Here is a 21678-nt window from a genome sequence, read left to right as displayed (position 1 = left end):
TTTCGCCTAACATATTAATTAAATAACATCATATTTTTAGACACTTCCGAGTGCTTATTGCATTTGTTTTTGTTACTATTCGCACTCAAAGCGCGGTAAGTTCAGTTCCAGATACGCACTGAGATCGTTACAGTGCTTTCGAAGAGGGCTACCACATTTTGTATAGCAACTGTCTTGCCACCAAGTGGAAGAGTAGCTAAGTAAAGTAAATATACTAGTATATATGTAGAAATGTCTTAAAACTGTAGCTTCAAAAATCACTGAAGCGCCAACTGCCAAGCGTTTTCTCTGAGCATAAACCATATGTCTACAGACATACTACATGTATTTGCGCTTTCCCTCATACGTTTCTACAACTTCATATTGGCATGTTGCTTATGTACATATGTACATATGTATGTATTTATGTCTGTATGTTTCTCGAGTTTTATGTACATTTTAGCCCAGTTACTTGCACAGTACTCACTCGTAACGCATTCTGTGTTCCATTGTTTGGCCTTACATACGCATATATGTACTTACATATGTACATGCTACATACAAGTCAATAACGTTGGGGGCATTTTTGCTGAAATTTACCTTTTATTCGTTAATTAGTCGTGGTATGGCTCAGAAGTCAGCTCCAACGGTTGTTCGTTGACGATTTTACGCTGTTGCAGCAAGAACTTATGAAAAATGTCGAAATCAAAGAAAATTAAATGTACTTAACGGAAGTGTGAGCGAATGAAAATAAAGAGTAATAACAAAAAAAGAAAATAATAAAAAAAAATTAAAAAAAAAATAGAATTAAAAAAAATAAAATTAAAAAAAATAAATAATTTATAAAAAAAATTTTGTGGCACAGAAGCATATCGAGCCAAAGAACTGATTGCTGACATAAGGCACAAGCAGTTAACTATACAAAAACAATAATAAAGAAACTCAGTGTTAAAGCCAAAGCTAAAAAACCGCAGCGTGTAAAAAGTGTCATTTTCATAGTTTCGTTTTAGTCATAGCTTTCCTAAAAAAAATAACATAAAAACCATAACAAACAGAAAAGAGAACACATTCTAAGCGAGCGCCGTTGCTTCGATTTCTTTTGACAACGTCTGTAAAGTAAAGTAAAGTTCTCAGCGGCCAGCAGTTGACCAGAGCCAGCGCGCTGTGTGCACCAGCTGTGTTGTCATTGCGCCACCAGCAACCAACAGCAGCAGCAACACCACCACCGCCACTGCTATTGCCACAGTTGTTGCTATACAATCGTACGTGTGGCACGTGCCGGCCGTTGCAACGTCGTCAACGCTTATCAAGCGATATATTGTCCGAGCAGCGTGTGAAAGCATAAATTGAAGCGTGAGTAAGCGCATGCGCTGCAAACGCTAGTGACTTACCAAAGCTGAGTGACTAACCGATTAAGCGACTGTCGAAGCGTTTGACCAACTAACTAACTGGCTAACTGGCTGACTGCCTTGCTGCTGTTCGCATATCAGCTTGAGTTGACAAGTTCGTCTGTGTCGTTGTGCGCGCTCAGCTGGCGGAAGCGTATGCAACGCTGCGGTGTTAAAATTATTAAATCCCACCGAGTATTCACCGCTGGTGCTGACTATAATTATGAATTGTAAATCAAGTTGTGTTTGGTTTTTTTGTTTTGCCCACTTGTGAGTAAGGAAGTGAATTTTTAACAACATATTGTTTGAGTTAGTGGCGCATGTGAAAATTTACTGTTATGCATACACAGTGGTGGTTGAAAATAGTATTGTGCAAAATTTTATTTTGAAGTTTTGAAGAAAGCGAAGGCAAAGCAAAAGGAAAAATAGTGTTATGAGAGTTATTAATATAAACAAAAATGAAGTAATAATTATGTAAAAATAATTAATAAAGTGCTCAAATAAATTAAAAACTATACAAAACATTATAAAATAAATTAATAAAAAATATAAATATTATAAAAGACAACAACATAAATTTAAATTTTTATTAGAAAAAATTACAACTAAAATATTTAAAAAAGAAAAATAATTCGTAAAATGTTAAATACATAATTTTTAAATTTTTATAAATTTCTAAAACTATTTTTAAAAAATATTAAATCAATAATATTTAAATAAACAAATTTTGAAGCAATATAGCATACAAATATTTAATAACAGTATATTTTTATGAAGAAAAACGTAATAAAAATAATGATAAAATTATAAAACAAAAAATTTAAAAATGACAATTAAATAAAATAAAATTAAATAAATAAACTCTAAAGAAATATACAATTATTTAATGATAAACAGTAATGATACAGGAAAAAAAGTGAACGAAAATAATAAAAAAAAATAATATACCACAAAATACATATATAAAAAGTGACAATTAAATAAAAAATATTACAAAATAATTAAATTTTTCCTTATATAAAAATTAATTAATAATTAAACAGCGGAACTTTTGGTGTAAGAATTAAATAAATTGATCAGAAAAAAATATTGAAAAAGTTGTATTATTTTCAATATATAAATAAAAAATAAATGAAATAAATATAAAATAATAATTAAAAAAAAAAAAATTTACAGTTCAAAAAGAATATTTTTTTTTTAATATTTACTTAGAAATATATTTTTAAGTCCAACTTACAATATATTTTATATTTTTAAGTGGTGCTGCAAAAAATTAGCTTAAATAAATACAGTGAAAAATATAAATATTAAATTACAATAATCTTATCAAGCTGGTGCATATTATTTTCCACGTTAATCACTTCAAAAATATTTATAAACAAAATATTGAAGATGTGCTAGTTTTTCTTAACTGAATTTAATCAACTCAATTGGTGCTAATTATCAACAAAGCTTGTATATTGAAACTAAAAACATGTTGCTCTTCAAGAAATTATGCCGTAAAACAACTAGTAACAGTAATGGTGAGTCTTTACATTTTATAATATATCATACATGAGTGGTTTATTTGTGATTTGCAATTTTTAAATGTGTTTAGACGAGCTGAAATTCAAATTCTTATCAGTGACAAATAATACGACTTTTTATCTCTACTAACAAACGAAAGTATTTTTAAAGCAAATGATTTTTGCCATGAAAGTGTTAATTGATCTTGGTTTTCTTTTCTCTGGTGCTTCTTCTTCGCTTTCGTTGTGTACTCGATTTTCAAAAGATCTTCTCCGTAAATGCGCATGATTTCAAATTAATTATATTAATTTAATTATTAATTAATAAGCATTATTATTAATAAATACGCAAAATACTTAATTTCTATAAAATATTTCAGCTTGATTTCATATCGCAGAAACCTTATCAATATTTACGTTTTAATTTGTAACCCTCTCGAAATCGATAAAAGCATGGAATGCATCAAATACTTGTTTAAATGACATATGCGTAAGTTATGCTGCATTTCTATGCTTGTTATGGATATTTTAGTAGACAAACGCACAAACTAAAATTTTTTTTTAATACCCTGTAGGAAAATTTTACCTTTCTTCAAACTTTTTCATGAGAAAAAATTTTGCAGAACATAAAAATATTTAAATTTATATTGCAAGTTTATGGAATTATTTCTCTACAAAATATATATTTAAGAAACAGTTTTCTAGAAGTTTTGCCAACAATCTAAAAAAACTGAAGCTGACTCTGACTATAAATTTTAAGGGGCACACGTAGTGTAATGGCCTAAAAAAAGGTGATTTTTATGAATTTTTATTAAAAAAAATACTTTATCAATTATTTCAAAATTTTAAGAATATATTTATACATGTTTCAAGAATATACAGTGAAATTTTTGAAGAAAAAAATTAAATATTTTTTAAGTTATTGTCGATCTCCTTCACTGCTGCAGTGATTCCGGTCTTCTCCGTGGATGAAATCTAAAAAAAAATTCTCGTTAAACTAGATAATATTGTCTGTATAATGACCTACGATAAAAAAAAAATCAAAAATTGACAATATGGCGGCTTTAAAAAAAAATAGTCTAGTTTTACCCAAAATTTTGTTCGTTTTTGGCCTGTCAAAATTCGATTTTTTGATCTGAACAAAAACGATAGGTCATTGTACGGAGAACTATATATTGAACATGTAAAAAAAAATCGATAATGATAGGATCATTTGTTTTTGAGTAATCACTGCAGCAAAATCGGAAAAAACTGTTTCGAGAAAAACGCGTTTAAAGATAAAATGATCGTTTTCACTGTTACCGAGCGGCTGCTCTTTAAATTGCTATAACTCAAAATCTATTTGAGATATCGATTTGAAATTTTAATATGTTATTTTTAAAGGTGTAATCTACTGAAATGTGAAAAACACAAAAAATCGATTTTTTCACACTAGGTGTGCCCTGAAAGGCTCCAGTTAATGAACTTGAAAACCTCAGTGCCAATCGATAATTTTTTACCGAAAATACCGGTAAATCTCTCTGATATTTTTTAAGATAAATATAATAATGCATCTCTGTGCCAAAAATGGGTGAAATCGGGTCATAATTTCTCCTAGCTTAGCTTAGTTGGCAAAATTAAGTGAACGTTAAATCTTGGATATAATGTTGCTTGGTCGCAAAACTAGTTCAAATCGGTACAAACCAGTCCTCGTATATTATATATAATTATTTTTGTTTTTCTATTGGGCTATATGCCGAATATGTGGGTCACAATGTATATTCTCATAATAAATTATTAGTAAAAAAATTAATACAATTACAAACCCTAGCCCTTCAACATAACCCTAGAATTAACATTATTTACCCACCTCACATACTAATATTTCCTACAGGGTACCCATACACATTCTATGGCATGCATGCATACGTGAGCGCGTATCAACATTCAAACCGCAGATGACATTTATAAACTAAGGCGATGCTGTTTGCATTGCTGCTGCGGCTTAAAGGTATTCGTGCTGATTGTTGCCCACAATTTTGTGCTGCATTTGTCTGCCTAATTTATTGTGAGTGTTTGTTTTGGTCAGGTGGCCGGCAGGTTGATGCTGCGGCCGCAGACCAACAGCCAACAAGCCGGCGTTAATACAAATTACACTCACTAAATGATTTTAAGACTGGCTTTACAGCGTTTGTCGTTGTTGTTGTTGCTGTTTTCATTATCATGTCGTTTATTTCGTTTGGGTTCTTCGCGTGTTTTTGTCACCCTCTTTCGATATTTTATTACCGATAATCGGCTTAAATTGTTCGAGTGGGCATTGTTGTGCTTTTCGTGTTTTGTTTTGCTCAGTGTTCGTTTATTGTTTTTTTGTTTTGTTTCACGTCGCTTATTTACATATTTATTTCACTTTTTGTCGTCTAGACGACATGTCGCATCATTAGGAAGTATATTTATGTTTAATATTTAAATTAGAATATCAACTATTATTTTTGTTAAATTAATTTGTTTTTTAACTTTTTTGTATATTTTTTGTTTATTAATTTTCATAACATTATTTTGTGTTAAGGGGTTAGGGGCCGTCAGGATTTTCAAAAATCAATTTTTTTTGTATTTTCGTTAAGTATAATATCTTAAAAAATATTCTCTGAAAATTTGATCCGATAATAACTTTTCGAACTATTCGACAAATAACAAAGATCGCTCGATGACTCCAAAACGCTCGGGTGAAACTTTAAATGCGCTTTTCTCAAAACTATGTTTTTTGAACTGGTGAAACTCTAACTCGATAACCGCTCAGTAGATTTTAATGAAATTCATACAGCTTTTAGAATACATAAAAAACTCAGGCATGATCGAAGGATTTTTTTTTTTTAAAATTTCGATTTTTTAAGACCAATTAACCGTTGATTTTTTCACGAAAATCTAGAAAAAAATTTCCTAAGGCCGCCATTTTTTTAATTTTTGAAAAAAAAAAATTCGATCAGGCCCAGGATTATCTACGTATTTATAAAACTATTTTTTTTTATCCGATTGTCTGGGTCAACACAGACAGCTATAACTTTGGAAATAATAATTTTTTTTTTCAAATTTTCGTAACTTTAAGTCAAAACATTGTATAATAATGCCATATTATTACTTTTGTAAAACAACATGATTTAATAGCAAAAAAAATGTATGAAAATTCTAATTTTTTCGTGTTTCTGACTACCCCTAACCCCTTAATAGTTTGTGGTGCAACCGCCATTTCCTATCTGAATTCGTTCGGTAAACGTAAGATAGTGACCAATCGAACAAACTCCGATTATAAACCCAATACAAGCGTTTATTAAAATAGAAGTAGAAAGCGGGCTGATAATACTTTATTGAGGTATCCACCGCTCTCCCACTCTCTTATACTGAATATCTTTATTTTATTTCACTCGTAATATTTTTGAAAATATAGCTGATTTGAAGCCTAACCTCTCTCTCTGAAGAACGATACCTTTAGGATTGGTTTTTGACTAAAATATCGGAAGAATGACATTTGAAGGAAAACTTTAAGAGTCTTATGGCAGTTCGACCGATTCCAATTTAGAAATAAAGCTTTGCAATTTGCGAGGACTTGTGACTACTTGAGAGGTTTTTATGTCGCTTAGCAATTTATGAAGAGGAGTTGCTGATGAGACACAGGAGATGATAGGGATGTTATGTACACTCTGCCAATAAGTTTAGGTTGATATTTTCAAGGACTGTGAACTCGGAAACTACTCGTAATCATTTGGTGAATATGTTTTTCCAGTAAATATAACAGAAATTAGAATACAGTTCACAAAAAAGAGTGGTTTAAAATTAGATATGTGGATATTCTTCTTCAGATTCTTTTGTTGAAGTCAATGGATCTCAACCGTAAGATTTTAAGAAATTTCTAGAAATATCTAAAGAAATCTCAATATAAGTAGTTTGATGTGTGTTAAAGGAATCACATTGTGAACACAATATAGAACTAAAGTAGATTATCTATCGGGGACATTATATGCATTTTGAAAGTTTGAAAGGTTTTAGTATCATTGATTAGATTTGTGAAGAGTTTAATGATTTGGTAAAACAATATTAAATTCAATTGTAAACATTTATTGAAACTCTGGTTTGCCGAGGGATTAATAACTATAAAATATAATCAAAGGTTGGAGCACAAGAATCATGTCGATAAATTATATTGGTAATCCATTCTAAATCCATTATTTTTCGTTGTACTCTGTTCAACGATGACACTTTCCAGCTAAGTTCATTCAGAATTTCAAAAACAATACATATTGACTTTTAAGATTTTTTTTCAAAATTAGGTTGCAATTTTTTTAAATCTGGCAGAAAAATACGTCAATTGCTTTATAGATCGCTCTTGTGAGCCAAACTGAATTACTTACTAAGTAGAAAATATCATATTTTAACTTAAAGAGTTCCGATAATTTCGAATATATGAATTTGAAAATTATGATCAATTTAAGATAACTAAAAAGTTATTAAATTACACAAAATTAACTATTAAATTTACATAATTGCAACATAAATATATTCATAGTTAAATTTACACTATTGCGCAAAGCAATTATGTTCGAAAAAAAAACAATTTTCATATCATTTTTAAGCTTCATTAATTTGATTACATCTCAAAGTAGCAAATAGACAATAAATGCTCAATCTATTTGTAAAATAAAAAAATTATCTTCCATAATTCATTAATTGTTAAATTAGTCGCCCACTTATGCGAAGACGCCCACTGTGCACCACGCTTTCGACCAATTTAATCGCTTGTCCGCTTGCCACTTTGCATAAACATAAACATAAAAGTATGCTCACGCACATGAGTAGCAGCATTATTTTCATGTTTCTTTTTGTTGTTGTTGGCGTTGTTGTTGTTGCATCATCTTCATCCGTTTATTATTGCTGGCGCATATTAATCGTAAAACATGGAACATAGGTTCTGTCACATTTTTACGACATATTTATGAGCATTTAAAAATTGATTTTGATTTTTCTTGAACATTATGGCCAAAGCAAGCATAAGTGTTTGCCGGTGTTACAGAAAACAGGTAGGTCCGACCATCAGTCGAGGACAATATGCTGTATGTGTACTTTAAGAATGTAGTCGAGTGTGTATGCTTGTGTTCGATTGTACGCACGCTTGTAATATAGTTGGTGACATTTATAGCCAGCTGGCCACAATAAACTTGTATTTATGCATATTAGCGATGGGAATATTGTTAATTGGAGTTATACATGTGTAGAGAATCGATTCTTGGAGATTTCGGGATTATGAAGTCTCTTAGTTATTATTATTTCATAATTGTGAGAGTCTACATGAAAAGTTATTCTCAAAAATGCGAATCTCGCCTTCCTTTCGAATTATAATCTATTTCAATCCAGTCTCGATCTTTTTCTCCATCTCTATCTCTATCTCTATCTCTATCTCTATCTCTATCTCTATCTCTATCTTAAAATTGCTTCTTTTAATCCCGCAATTACCATCTTTTCGGGACTCTAATCTCCAGCATGTCTGTGCTCATCCATCGGTGCACCTTTTAGTGCAACCGAGGTGTCACATTAAATTATCACTTTAGTAGGCATTCAGATATTAATGTGTTGAATTTATATGCTCATACATACATATACATATGACACAACATACCATTTGGAAGATTATTATTCTCTTTAGCATAAGAGCTATGTCGTTGTTAATTTCGAAATGGTATGCCACTACTCAAGTTCTAATATAGTTTACTATAATATACGCCATTGCATATCTGGGTTTTTAATTTTTCGTATTTATTGGCATTACAACCGGCGCTAAGTTGAAATATTAAGCAGAGTCAAATAATTCTCAATTGAAGAGTTCGTACGTTGGAGAAATATAATAATTATGGAAATAACGTGCTCAGGATCATTCGAACAAATTTTTGAGTTTTTATTAACTGTCAGCCAAAACTCCTAAAACTATATTTCTAAGGTTGTTCTTTATTATGTCATTAATCACAATTATGGGTCAGAGGAGGTCACAAATCTTCTTCTTATCAGATGATCTATTTATAAATGGTTTTAGTTTTCGAGTAAAAGGTATTCTGCCAAGGAAGAAATTTATTTATTTTATAACTGAAAACAAGTGTTAGGTTTGAAGTTTTTAGGATATTTTTTTGGCTCGAGGTAGTCATTATTAATTTTATTATTATTATTTAATTTTAATCACGTGAGTGATAGTCTTCATTGACATATGGAATGATACTAATTTCAGATATAATGGAGCAACTATTCTGCGGTGCTCTGAAGTTTAGTAATATCGAGTTTTTAAACGATTCTATGCTACCTGATGTAGTGAGTAGAAGAACTATTAATTGTTAGGACATAGGCTGTGTCGGTTTCAGTTTTTGAGCTAATAAAGCTCTTGAAGCTTCTATCTTGAAAAAACTTCTCATAAAGTCCATGGGATGTGGTTTAGAAACGGTAGAACCCTTCGTATGTCGGATAACAACTCTTTGCGATTATATATTAATTTCAAAGATCTAGTATCTTTAATCTTTCTTTATTACAGTTGTAACTTTAAATTATATCATTTCTGTTTCAACCGCCTCCCGCAGCTTTTCGCCCCTTGCGGATTCCACCATAGAGCACTTCGACAAATTTCGTCAACATCGTCTTCGTTGAATTGTCGTCTAGATGGGAAGTTCATTCATCAACTTATGCAAATTTTGGTTTGAAATGGTGCGGGGCCAACAAATTTTGTTAGATAGACCCTGCAATATATTAAAGAGTAATAATAAGATTTTCAGATTTTGATGGAATAAAGTATGTATTCTTATTGTTGTTAGGTCTCCAAATCTATTAAAAAAATACATGGAACTTGATAAGTGTAAAAGTTTTCTTCTCTTTCTCGAAAATCATTTTCCATAAGCTTGCAAGTGTTATAAGCTCACCTAATAACAGAAGAGCACTGGCATCAGCGACAACAACAATAATAGTCATTTCGTTTATTTATGAGTTTACGGATCGACAAATTGTTCATAAAATTCGACAAACTATGCGCACCACTTACTCTACAAACATACATACATACATATGCATACATAAGCATAAATAAATTTAACATATGCACAAAAGTCCGTCAGTCCATCAGTGCAGTCAATAAAGCTCATCGGTGACCAGCAAACAATAACAACAATCACAACAGCCATTCCCAGTAGGTGCTTATTTACATTCAAACATAAACATTAACATTCATTCGACTTGGCAACAACTACTACAATGTATAATGAGCACAACAACAACAATATCAACAGTCAACAAGCCAACAAAGTTATTTACTCCTCCACCGGACGCCATTGCATGCAGCAATAAAGGCGGTAGGCGGCTTGCGAACTCGTTCGACCCGTCAATCGATGATAAAAATTGGTTTATTATATAAATGCGGCGAGTTAAAAATTGTTGTCGGCCAATTGTTGTGCCGAGAAAATACGAGTATGTTGATGTTGCTGTTGCTGCTGTCGCTGATGATGGCGATGGTGCTGTCTTGATGTTGATGGTCAAGGATGGTTTATTTAACATGCAGATAAACGTGACCCACACGGCAGTTATCCAGATAATAATTCAACTTTGCGATGCCAAAGACAACACAGGCAAGGCGAGAGTGTGTGAGAGATAGAGGGGGAGGTGCCATAAAGAATGCTTGGCAATTGTGCGTAAATCGCATTTTGTCTTCGCAGCCTCGAACTACAACTGTCCAGGTGCATAGCACAGCAGTTTTCAGAGTAGAGCAGATGCCTTTGTGGAGGATGAGGCGGAAGGAGTGAAAAATATTTCACATTCCTTAGCAATTGCAAGTGGCATAAACAATCTTATTACGAGTAAATAACTGTGAAGACTGTAGGAATCAGTAATAAGAAAATATACATTCGTGTATTGGGCGATTTTAAAATGAGCTCTTGTATTGCTTGGATTTATTTGTATTAATTTCTGCTATGCGTTGTTATGTAATTGTTTAGATCCATGTACTCGCTTCTTGGCACAATTGTAATTGGTCGATAATTATTAAAATGGATATACATACTTGCATTAAACCTCCTTGATTTGCCTGTTAAAAATGATATATCCTGGGGTTTCGGATTCGGTTATAGGACTACTTGGAATTATTTTATAAAAAGGTGCAATTTAGTTGCTTCGAAGCCATGTTGACTACTCTGATTAGGTTGCTTAATTAGATCCGTATTGCCTGAAACCTCTAACAATAATAAGTTGAATGAAAGTTTATAAAAAATTTTTATGGTAAAGCTTTCGCTAAAAGAAAGTTTTCACTACAGTTAAGCTTTCGCTAAAATAAAGCATTCAGTTGAGTGAAAGTTTCTAAAAAAAGCTTTCATAGTAAAGCTTTTGCTAAAATAAAGCTTTCACGAAAAGCTTTTGCTAAAATAAAGCTTTCGCTAATATAAAGCTTTCATTAAAGTTTTCGTAAAAAAAGGCTTTCACTAAAGTAAAGCTTTGGTTAAAATAAATAAATAAATAAATCTATTGGATATAGCTGGAAAAAGTTTTATAACACATAACATTCAAAAGCTTATTAGTGCTAAAATTTTCTTATTGCTTCATAGGAAAGATACTTCTATAAGACCGTTTACAGTGGAATGAACTCTGAATGTCATGACTTTCGAACTGTAATAACTTTTCGACACTAAAATGTGAAAATAAAAAGCTCAAAACTCAAACTCAATTTTAATTGACGGAAACATTTGAGAACACTTCATACCTCAAGTTATTGTACTTTCAAAATTACGTTTTTAAACCGCCAATCATGTGACTGAAGTCAAATTTGAACGTCAACATTCCACGACGGCCGACCAATAAATGCACAGTCAAAATAAACGTCACAAATGATGATTGTACGGTGATTGTGTGGCATCGAGTGCCGGACAGACAGACAGACAGACAAAAACTGTGGCGCTAAGCTCATATCGATGCAAAGGATAGGCAAGCGACTAAGTGCGATCGCCTGTTGGCGGGAAGCACGGTCGAAGCGGTAAGTGAGAGAGCGAACTCGAGCTTGAAGCTGTTGCAAAATCAAACCGCCAATAAACGTCAAAGTCCCAAATGATTTTTGGCCACATAAATTACATTTGGAAAACGGCAAATTGCACGGAAATTTATGACCAATTTGTTGTATAAACTTTTGTTTTTGTTACATTTTTTTTTATTTTTCGGGCAATATTTGTGCGGATTATTTGTATCGCGTCGCTGGAAATGTGCCAAACACTTTATTTATGTGCGTTATGGGTGAAATTTGCGCGTTCGCAATTGACTCAATTGAGTGCAGTTCTGTTGGCGTGAACTGATGTTTGCATAGGTGTCTTTTTGTGCGCGCTTTTTGGGCTTAAAACCCAAGCCAAATAGCGAAAAAAAGAAAATAAATGGGTTGCCTGCCTATAGTAGCATTGTGTGCTGGCTAAACTTTGGAGGGCACACAAAGTCGTTGGTTGAACTGTGTGCCAATTCACTGCTGGTTTGGGCTTTTTGCTACACTCACATATTTATATACAATAACAATTTGTATGTCTGTATATAAGTATCGCTTTTTGATTGTACATCGATAGCATTACTCTGTTCGACACCAGTCACTCTCCATCCATCGATCATCGCGCTTGATCCATTTGTATGACCTGTCATAACAACATAATCTCAACGCTGCACAAATGGTTCCCGCACGGCGCGACTCACGTCATGCACGTCGATATACGCTCAATGATAATATTAAAAGTCAATTACTGTAATTGCTGGTAAAGCAGATAATTTCAGGTCTTCTACACTGTAATTATACTCTACTTAATCTCCATCAAAGGCGAGCATGTCGAAATGTTAAGCGGGCGGTTGAAATGTGGTATTCGCACAGATGATGCAACTACAAGTGAAAAATATAAAAAAAATATAAAAATGTGAAAATATCAAAGCAGTTCCTTTGTTCCTTCAGCGCTTGTGTTTGACCCACACTGCGTTGTAAGCGTCTGTGGGTGTAAGCAAAGCCAATGTGACAACATGCTTGACCAGGCTTTCCGCATATTTTTATTATTTTTACCTTTTTAAGTTTGGAATGTGATATCCAGTTGCTGCAAGCTGAGATATTTTGATGCACGAATGGTCTTTTTGCTTGAAAAAAAGGCTTACTTTTCGATTAATATTTCTTCAGAGTCAATAAAATTTTCTCCAGTGGGCTTACTCTTGAGAACTGAGGTCAGATCTATAGAAAACGATGGATACAAACATATTTCATTTTTTTACCTAATTCATACCATAGAGGCCGTAAGAACTCGCAGTGACAACGTTTAGTCCTTCCGTATGATTTATGATAGCAATTAGATATCACAGACCCATTTGTAAGAGGGAGTGTTGTTTAAGCGTAATCTGAAGAAGTTGTTGTGTCATTTCGTGATCGTCTGCGAAACATGGATTCTCTGGTACACAGCAGAGACCAATGATTAGTCCTACCAATGGATTTCACAAAGACAACCTTCTCCGAAGAAGGAGAATACTGTCTCATCAGGCGGACAGGCTTGGGGCCTCAACGTGTGATCCAAATCAACTACTTGGGGAAAGGCAAAGCGGGTACAGTGTTCAATTAACCCGATTCGACATCGAATTGCAGAAAATACGGTCCTCATCCATTGTATTCTCCAGATTTGGCGTCACACTTCTTTTTGTTTTCAAGTAGTTCGAGTAGTTAGACGGAGGATAGGAATATGAGTCGAATGAGGTTGTCATTGGCGTAATGGAGGTATACCTTGAAGTACTATATATGTATTGCTGGGGTAAGTGTCTAAGAAATTAATCGCCTGTTTCTCTTTGTAGACTAAGTACTTATCGACCGACCTCGTATGTTTCTTTAAATCGCATTAATATTCACAGAACCAGAGCTGTATATTACATAAGTCCATTGAAATTACTTTAATATTTTTGAAAATTATTTACTTTTGAATGAAGAATATCCAAAAACCAAAAACTGAGATCTCACAAACTCTTTCATAACATTATTGTAGGCAAATGGGCATTATTCAATGGGAATTATTTCGAAAAGTGTTTTATTTGAAAAACAAAAAAGCCAAACGTTACCCGTATTCAACCACAAACTCTAAATCGTACACATTACTGCCAAGTGCATTCCTTTGAATACGCTGTGCGCCTGCGCATGTGCAATACCGAAAAGTCGAAAAGTCCACCTGCTCGCTATCAGGTGTTTCATTTACATAGCCCGTACGGCCCGCCGGCAGCGCCTTGAAACGCTTCCTTTCGCAACATATCAGTTTCAGATGCGCAAGCCGACAATAAAACAAAAGCGCAACTTAAATGAAATGAGTAAAGAGATACGGCAAACAACAACAACAAAAAGAAAAGAATGGAAAAGGAACGAATATACAGTCAGCTTATTTTAAAAACAACAACACCAAATGTTGTCCATTAATTCTTCATATATATATGTTCTTATTGCACATCCATACAGCCATTTGTGTGTTGGCGGTAAGAATTTCTATTTCTGGTGCAAAAATAAGGTGGTTACGCCAAATTAACTACAGAGATCCCAACTACTCGGCACCGAAAACACAAGCTCTACAAACTTAACTCCATGCAAAATCAAAGGCACAACTTCAGACAACAAATGCGTTGAAGAATGCGTGAACAAAAAAAAAGCAAACAAGAAAGGGCGGGCAAAGTTCGGGTGTAACCGCACATTATATACTTTAGCAATTTATTTATTTAATCTTATTAAAATAACATACAATTTTACTAATACATTTATTCGGGATATAGTCCAGGAGAATAACGAAAATCCTTATATGGGATCTGGGGTAATTCCTGGATCGAGTTCATATCGTTCTATTTTTACCACCAACCTACAATACATCTAAGAATATATGTTCAATTAATTTTATTATGATATTTTTCATATTAACCGATACATACGGTCTAAATTCCACCCGAAGTTTGAAAATCCGAATATGAGGATATTGGGCTTTTAAGGAAATATCGACCTAATTTTGCTTGGTTTGGATTATTGTATGGCTTAGTTGTGGCTCTTTATAGGTTTTCGGTTTTCGCCATTTTGTAGACGTGTCAACGGTCCTATTTCGACAATTTGCAATACCAACCTTCTCATGATGCCAAGGAATATGTGTACCAAGTTTTTTTAAGATATCTCGCTTGCACGGTCGGATAGACATCTGGCTTTCAACTGCCCTCTTTTTAATTAAGTCAACTAAGGTTTTAATTTACTCCATAAATGTTTTAATTGAGGCACAAACATTCAATTTAGTATATATTGAGAGTGTAAAACATATGATAGATTGCCTTTATGGCAAATATTTTCAACTGACCCACACTTGACCACACGCAACCACTACATTGATCTTACTTGACCTCCTAAAAGATTAACACCTTTGCCTCATATGTTCCATAGTTCACTCCACGTAAACCCTAGCGTGATCTCATAATCTCCTAAAATATGCAAAAAAAAAAAAAAACAAACTTGACCTCCCCAGAAATCAATATTTGGAGAAAACGCGAAAAATTCGAAACCAAGCTTGACCGACACCTTCCATACAACTTACAACAATACACCAAATTTTCGGAAAATTTTTATGAAATTTCCAGTGTTGGAAAGCTTATCGTTTGTAGTTTTTAGAACTTTAAATTTAAGCATCTGTTCCTGGTCAAGAAAGTGGCCAAAAATGCAGTAATATGGAAATTAAAAAATTCAATTAAAACGTGTTATTGCCAGTAACTATGTAAAAAATAAGGCTACCGTATTTGAATTTTATGCAAATTATAGCTGCAAGAATTCACTATAGATATAAACGAAGTTTTAATTTTATTAAATTTTTGAGAAAAATTTCATGGTTTTACAAAAATTTAGGAAGTTTCTTGCACTTGGCTTCACCAGACCTCTTGTAAAACGTAAACAAATTTTACTCCTGTGGTCTTTTACTTGACTTTACACCTATCCTCAAGTCACTGTTAAAAAACAAAAAAATTGACCTCACATGGCCTCTCAAAATTTAAACAAACCTGACCTCATATTACCCTTCGATATGTGATAAACCCGCCCTACACGTTACCCTTAAAAACTAAAACAAACTTTACCACAAGTGTCTCCTCAAAATTTAAATCAATTTGACGTCAGTGACATCTCTAAATGTAAACAAACCCATGTCAAAGTTCAATGACCTCAGCCAAAACGTAAACAAACGAGGTCAATGACCTCAGTCAAAAGGTAAACAAACCCTGGCCAAAGGTCAATGACCTCGGCCAAAAGGTAAACAAACCCTGACCAAAGGTCGATGACCTCAGGCAAAGGTTTGTTTACATTTTGGTCGAGGTCATTGCCCTTTGGTCAGGGTTTGTTAACATTTGGCTGAGGTCATTGATTTTTGGCACGGGTTTGTTTACATGTTGAAGGGTTCCTGGACGTGATTATATATTTAATTAATGAAGTTAAATGTTCAACGACTTTGGTCGCTACAGTTTGTTTATATTTTGAGGATTCAAGTGAAGTCAGATTTGTTTACATTTGGAAGGGAGCCTTGAGTCAGGCTGGGGAATAGTTTAGGATTCACATGAGATCAAGTTTTTAAAATTTTGAAGGATCAGGTGAGACTCAGTTTGTTTAAATTTTCAAATGCTATGTGAGGTTAGGAGTGAAGTAAGTGGGGTTACGATAAGGCAAGCTTGGTTTCTATTTTAAGGTAAAGTGTAAGGTTATAGATTTTTCTTCAGGACAAGAGAGATTATGTCATGTTGTGGTTACGTGAGTGCAGGTTTGTTAAACTTTTAAGGAGTCACTTGAGTTCAGCTCTATTTGGATTTGGAGTCATAAAATTTTACACAAGTTCATTAAAAATAAAACATTGTCTATATCTATAGTAAAATCTCTCAGTTATTATTTGCACATAATACAAGTCCCAAAGCTTTAATTTTTGAAATACTTATGGGCCTCAAAGCGCTGAGATTGATTTTCTTTAATTTCCATATTTTTGCATTTTTGACAAGTTTCTTGTACGGAGACAGTTGCCTAAATTTAAAGTTTTTAAAACTATAAGCGATAGGCTTTCTCACAATGAAAGTTTCATAAAAATTCTCGAAAAATCGAGTATATTGTTTTAATTTATATGAAAGGTGTTGGTCAGGTTTAGTTTCGAATTTTTCGATTTTATTTTTAATAACCTATAATAGGGCTCTAACTCGTTTAGTTTTAGGACTTACAAACAACTGTTATACGAATTAATCTATTATACTCTCATAGCAACTTTGTTGCGAGTGTATAAAAACACAAACGAAAAACCAAAGAGTAAAAGCGTTTCCTTTTGTTTTTGTATTTATTTAGTTGCCGCAGTGTGTTGGCCTGGCTAAAAGTTTGCTGCGCGCAACCTCTGACCGCATTTACGACGCGAGCGATAATTATCGGTTGGCGTGCAAATATGCGGGCATGTCAAATTCAACCAAGCGCAGCTGAATGGCTAAGTTACGAAAAAGTTGTTCCTACTCTATAAAGTAGATAGATATACGCTGTTATACATGTATGTTTGTTTTCAAGGGAACGTAGGTAAAGGAAGGGCGGTCCGTATGCTGCACTTCAGCCGCGCCGAAGAGTGAGTCGTGACTTATCCGCTGCTGCTTTGGTTTATAGGTATTTTTTTATTTTTTGTTTAGCTGGGAAAAGTAATTAAATATTGCGGCAAATAAAATTATTGTATTTTATTGAGCAATTCTATATGTTTCAATTTCTGTAGCTTATGACCAATAAAAGTATCTTGTCAATATACTGAATGGTGTAAACCTTTCTGTAAGAGTTAGGCTTTTAAATTTCTTAATTCCGCAAAAAAATTTTCTTTTACCAAAAAAGTATTCCTTCTTCGTAATTAATTAGATCCAGTGCTTCGTTTTCGGATCATATATATGTTTCTAATATTTAGAGAAATTTAGGTATATGCCAGTGATGATCAGTTAATATCACTCTTGCATTTTTACCAAAATTTTCGGGAACTGTACTCGTTAGACGACGATATTATATTGTAGTATCAATGCTCTTGTTTTTTCTTATCTTCATAAAAGTATAACTCGATAATGTAATTTTTCCTATTTGTGTGTCTAAGAAAAATTATGGACCTGGGCTATTTTTGTTCAGATATGTTCAAATATAACGTAACGTCTTGTCCAAAAACAATACTGTAATGATGCTCCAGCCTCCATATTCGCCAGGGATGGTTTTGTGAGGCTATTTCCCTTTTTCAAAAATAAAGAGAGGACTGCTGTTTTACCAGTATACGCGAAATCGCTGAAAGAACCAAAAATTACCTCAAAAATCTAGTTTGAGAAATGTTTCGACGATTGGAAGAACCGTTGGCATAAGTGCCTAATATCAACAGGGGACTACATTAATGTAGATGAATGAATTCTCCGTTATTTTTCGAACACAGTTTGAATTTCTGGTATTCTTTTCTAGGCATATTTTAGACGCTTAAACACTTTCAAATAGAGAATCGAAGTTGTCCAAGAACGGTATACATTATCATTTAGCTTTCCCTCCACCTTTTCTTACTCCTCTCCATTGGTCTTGCTATGTACTTACTCTTCATTAGTATCTTCTTACACCTTCTTGAACTGTTTGTCCTCGCTAAATACTGTATGTTTTATTCTATTCCACGATATTCCTTAGACACATTAACTCAGTCGACGTTAAAAAACTTAGGTATGACAAAATCAATATTCAAGACTGGCACTTAAAGCCTCTTTGGCATTTACTTAGTACAATGTATCGACTTTCAATTAAGCGAATCAGGTAAAATCCTTTGCATAAACTTGAGACGAAATATCGACTTTGGCACGTGCTGCCCGCACCGCTGATTGAATTATCATCAACCCTGATGCCAACACTTGTTGTTAGTGTAAAAGTGTGCTGTCCATAACAGAGCAGGCCAAAGCGTTGTTACGCAAGCAGTTGCTGTGCTAGTATATATGTATATATACTTATTAGTGTTGTTGTTGTATTGTCTGTTTTCTTGCAATGCAATTAATTCTGGTCATATAATCTGGTGTTGTCGTTACCGTGGTGCGTTACAACTATTTGTTGTTGTTGTTGTTGTAACATGAATTTACGACACTAAACAGTAAATAAGGTCCTTCGAGCCAACGTAGCAAACTGGCAAAATTATTTATTTTCACACTGAAAGCAGGTGCATTTAAGTGCTGGAAGGGTTGTCTTGTGTCAATGAATTTACACTGTAGGCTCCCCTGCGTACTTTATGTGCGACATATGTATTTACAAATGTAAAGGCTCATGTTGGCAACATCCTGCAGGAGACACTGGAAATTTATTTCCGAGCAAATTCATGGCATTATTGGTTAATAGAGCTTTCATGTGAGTATATGTGTATGTATGTGTGTTATCTATATCGACATGGGGGCTGTTGTTGTAGGGTTAAACCTGACCTCGGTGCCTAATGCGCAGCACTTTTAATTGAATAACACTAGAAATGTGCAGTTACGAATGTGTACAATTTGAATATGTGGGCGTATTCATACATATAAACACTCTCGTGGGTGCGATTGCTGCGCTGTAGGCTTGAACATGGCATAATCGACTAATGGGACATGCTTAAATAAATATTAAGCCATATTTGTCGCTTGTTATGAATGAATGAATATTAAAATTGTATTGTATTTAATGAAGGAAATCATTAAAAGTGGTTTGAATGCCTATCTTTTGGTTGGTCGTGGGTACGAACGCCTGTCATATAGGGTGGTCCTTACAAAATTTATGATATACACAGACTTACTACGGAAACTATTCATAAAAGGTCACTAGCGAAAATCGTCATATATAGTATATGAGGGCTGAGGTAATTTCTGAACCGATTTCATTCATTTTCATCAGCAAGGTACACTATATCCAAGACGATACGCTCACTTAATTTTGCTAAGATATCTCACATATTAACCGATACATATATGCGGAATAAAGCCCACCGTATTTTTGAAAAACCTATAATTAGGTATATGGGAGCTAGGAGATGTTATGACCCGATTTTAATAATTTTTGGAATAGAGACACATTATTAGATGAAAACAATTTCTTCTGAATTAAATTGAGATATCTGAGAGATTTACCCAAACTTTCGGTTAAAATTTGCCCTTAGGCGCTGAGTTCAACATGATCGATATCTGGGGCCTTAAAAAGTTATAGTCCGTTTTCGACAATATTTTCACAATTGAAGTCAGAGATGATATGTACTATTTGTGAAAAGTTTTATTCCACTATCTTCATTGGTTCCTTATGTATACATGATAAAGCGAAGGAATCAGGTGGAATTCAAATTTGAGTTATAAGGAAAGTAGTCGTGGTTGTGAACCGATTCCGCTCATTTTTTATCAGTGTTATCAGGGTGTAAAGAAAATAGTATATACCGAATTTCATTGAAATCTGTCGAGTAGTTCCTGAGATATGGTTTTTGACCCATAAGTGGGCGATGCCACGCCCATTTTTCATTTTGTAAAAAAATCTAAGTGCAGCTTCCTTCTACTATTATTTCTGTGAAATTTAGTGCTTCTGCCGCTTTTCGTTAGTGAGTTAACCCACATTTAGTAATTTTCATCCTAACATTTGTATGGGAGGTGGGCGTGGTTATTATCCGATTTCAACTATTTTCATGGTGTGTGGTGGGGTACGTAAGAGAACCGACCGCAGAAAGTTTGGTTTATATAGCTTTATTGGTTTACGAGTTATATATAAATAATCGATTTGTGGGCGGGGTCACGCTCACTTCTCCAAAAAAACTTTACTTTTATAACTTTATTTATGGCTTAGTTATGACACTTTATGTGTTTTTGGTTTTCGTCATTTTGTGGGCGTGATAATGGTCCGATTTCGCCCATTTCAATCCTCTCACTGCTCCAAGGAACATGTGTTCCAAGTTTCATTAAGATATCTTAATTTTTACTCATGTTACAGCTTGCACAGACGGACAGACGGACGGACGGACAGACATCCGGATTTCAAATCTACTCGTCACCCTGATCACTTTGGTATATATGACTCTATATCTAGCTCGTCTAGTTTTAGGTGTTACAAACAACCGTTATGTGAACAAAACTATTATACTCTCGTAGCAACTTTGTTGCGAGAGTATGAAAACAGTGCCTAATGTGAATATAAAGAAAATCATTTGGAAGAAGTTTATGGGACCGTCGCCACATTCTTGAAAGCTTAGCTTCATTCCGAAAATAATTCATTATGTGGACCACCCTGTGTAAACAGGTATTTTATATAAAATAATTAACTCTTTGGGAGAATTTGGGGTCTTAACAGGAACTTTAGTTTCGATTAAATTTTAAATAAATCTGCTCTTTCTTATCTTGTTCATCCTTTATATTTTACCTCTAAAAATTAAAAAAAAAAAATCACGATTTTGCCAAATTAAACTTATTGTTATACCATTTTCAAGCACAACAACAAACAATTCGTGTAAATCAACAAAGTGTGGCAACTGCAATGCAGCGTACTTTAACCATTCCACTGGAATATCCTTCCTCTCGTCGTATTACTTCCGCGATTATCCTTTTCTCCACGGCTCGCGGAAACCGCGTTCTGCGACCGCATTCAACATTTCAACTCAATTCACTCAACCTTACAAAAACTTTTACATTCGTTAATTAAAAATGTTTTAAAATTTGTTTGTTGTTATTGTTGTGTTCTACTAATTGTTGTTGTATGTTCTTTTGTATATATAGACGCTCCCAGCTGTTTAAAGAGGTGTGGATAATTTGCAAAA

At 33.6% G+C, this 21678-nt stretch overlaps 1 protein-coding gene across 1 annotated transcript in view; it reads left to right on the top strand.

Annotated features, from left to right (window-relative positions):
• The first annotated feature begins 2664 nt into the window (after window positions 1-2664).
• LOC105212472 (uncharacterized) overlaps window positions 2665-21678 on the top strand; it is a 124146-nt gene continuing 105132 nt past the window's right edge. The window contains exon 1 of the mRNA XM_011184471.3: window positions 2665-2890. Within this exon, the coding sequence (XP_011182773.3) occupies window positions 2842-2890 (49 nt within the window). The 5' untranslated portion in view covers window positions 2665-2841. The remainder of the gene's footprint in view (window positions 2891-21678) is intronic.

Source organism: Zeugodacus cucurbitae, chromosome 4, assembly GCF_028554725.1.
Source record: "Zeugodacus cucurbitae isolate PBARC_wt_2022May chromosome 4, idZeuCucr1.2, whole genome shotgun sequence".
Lineage (NCBI taxonomy): Eukaryota > Metazoa > Arthropoda > Insecta > Diptera > Tephritidae > Zeugodacus > Zeugodacus cucurbitae.
The sequence above is the reverse complement of the archived record's forward strand: the minus strand, read 5'-3'. Positions and strand labels throughout refer to the sequence as shown.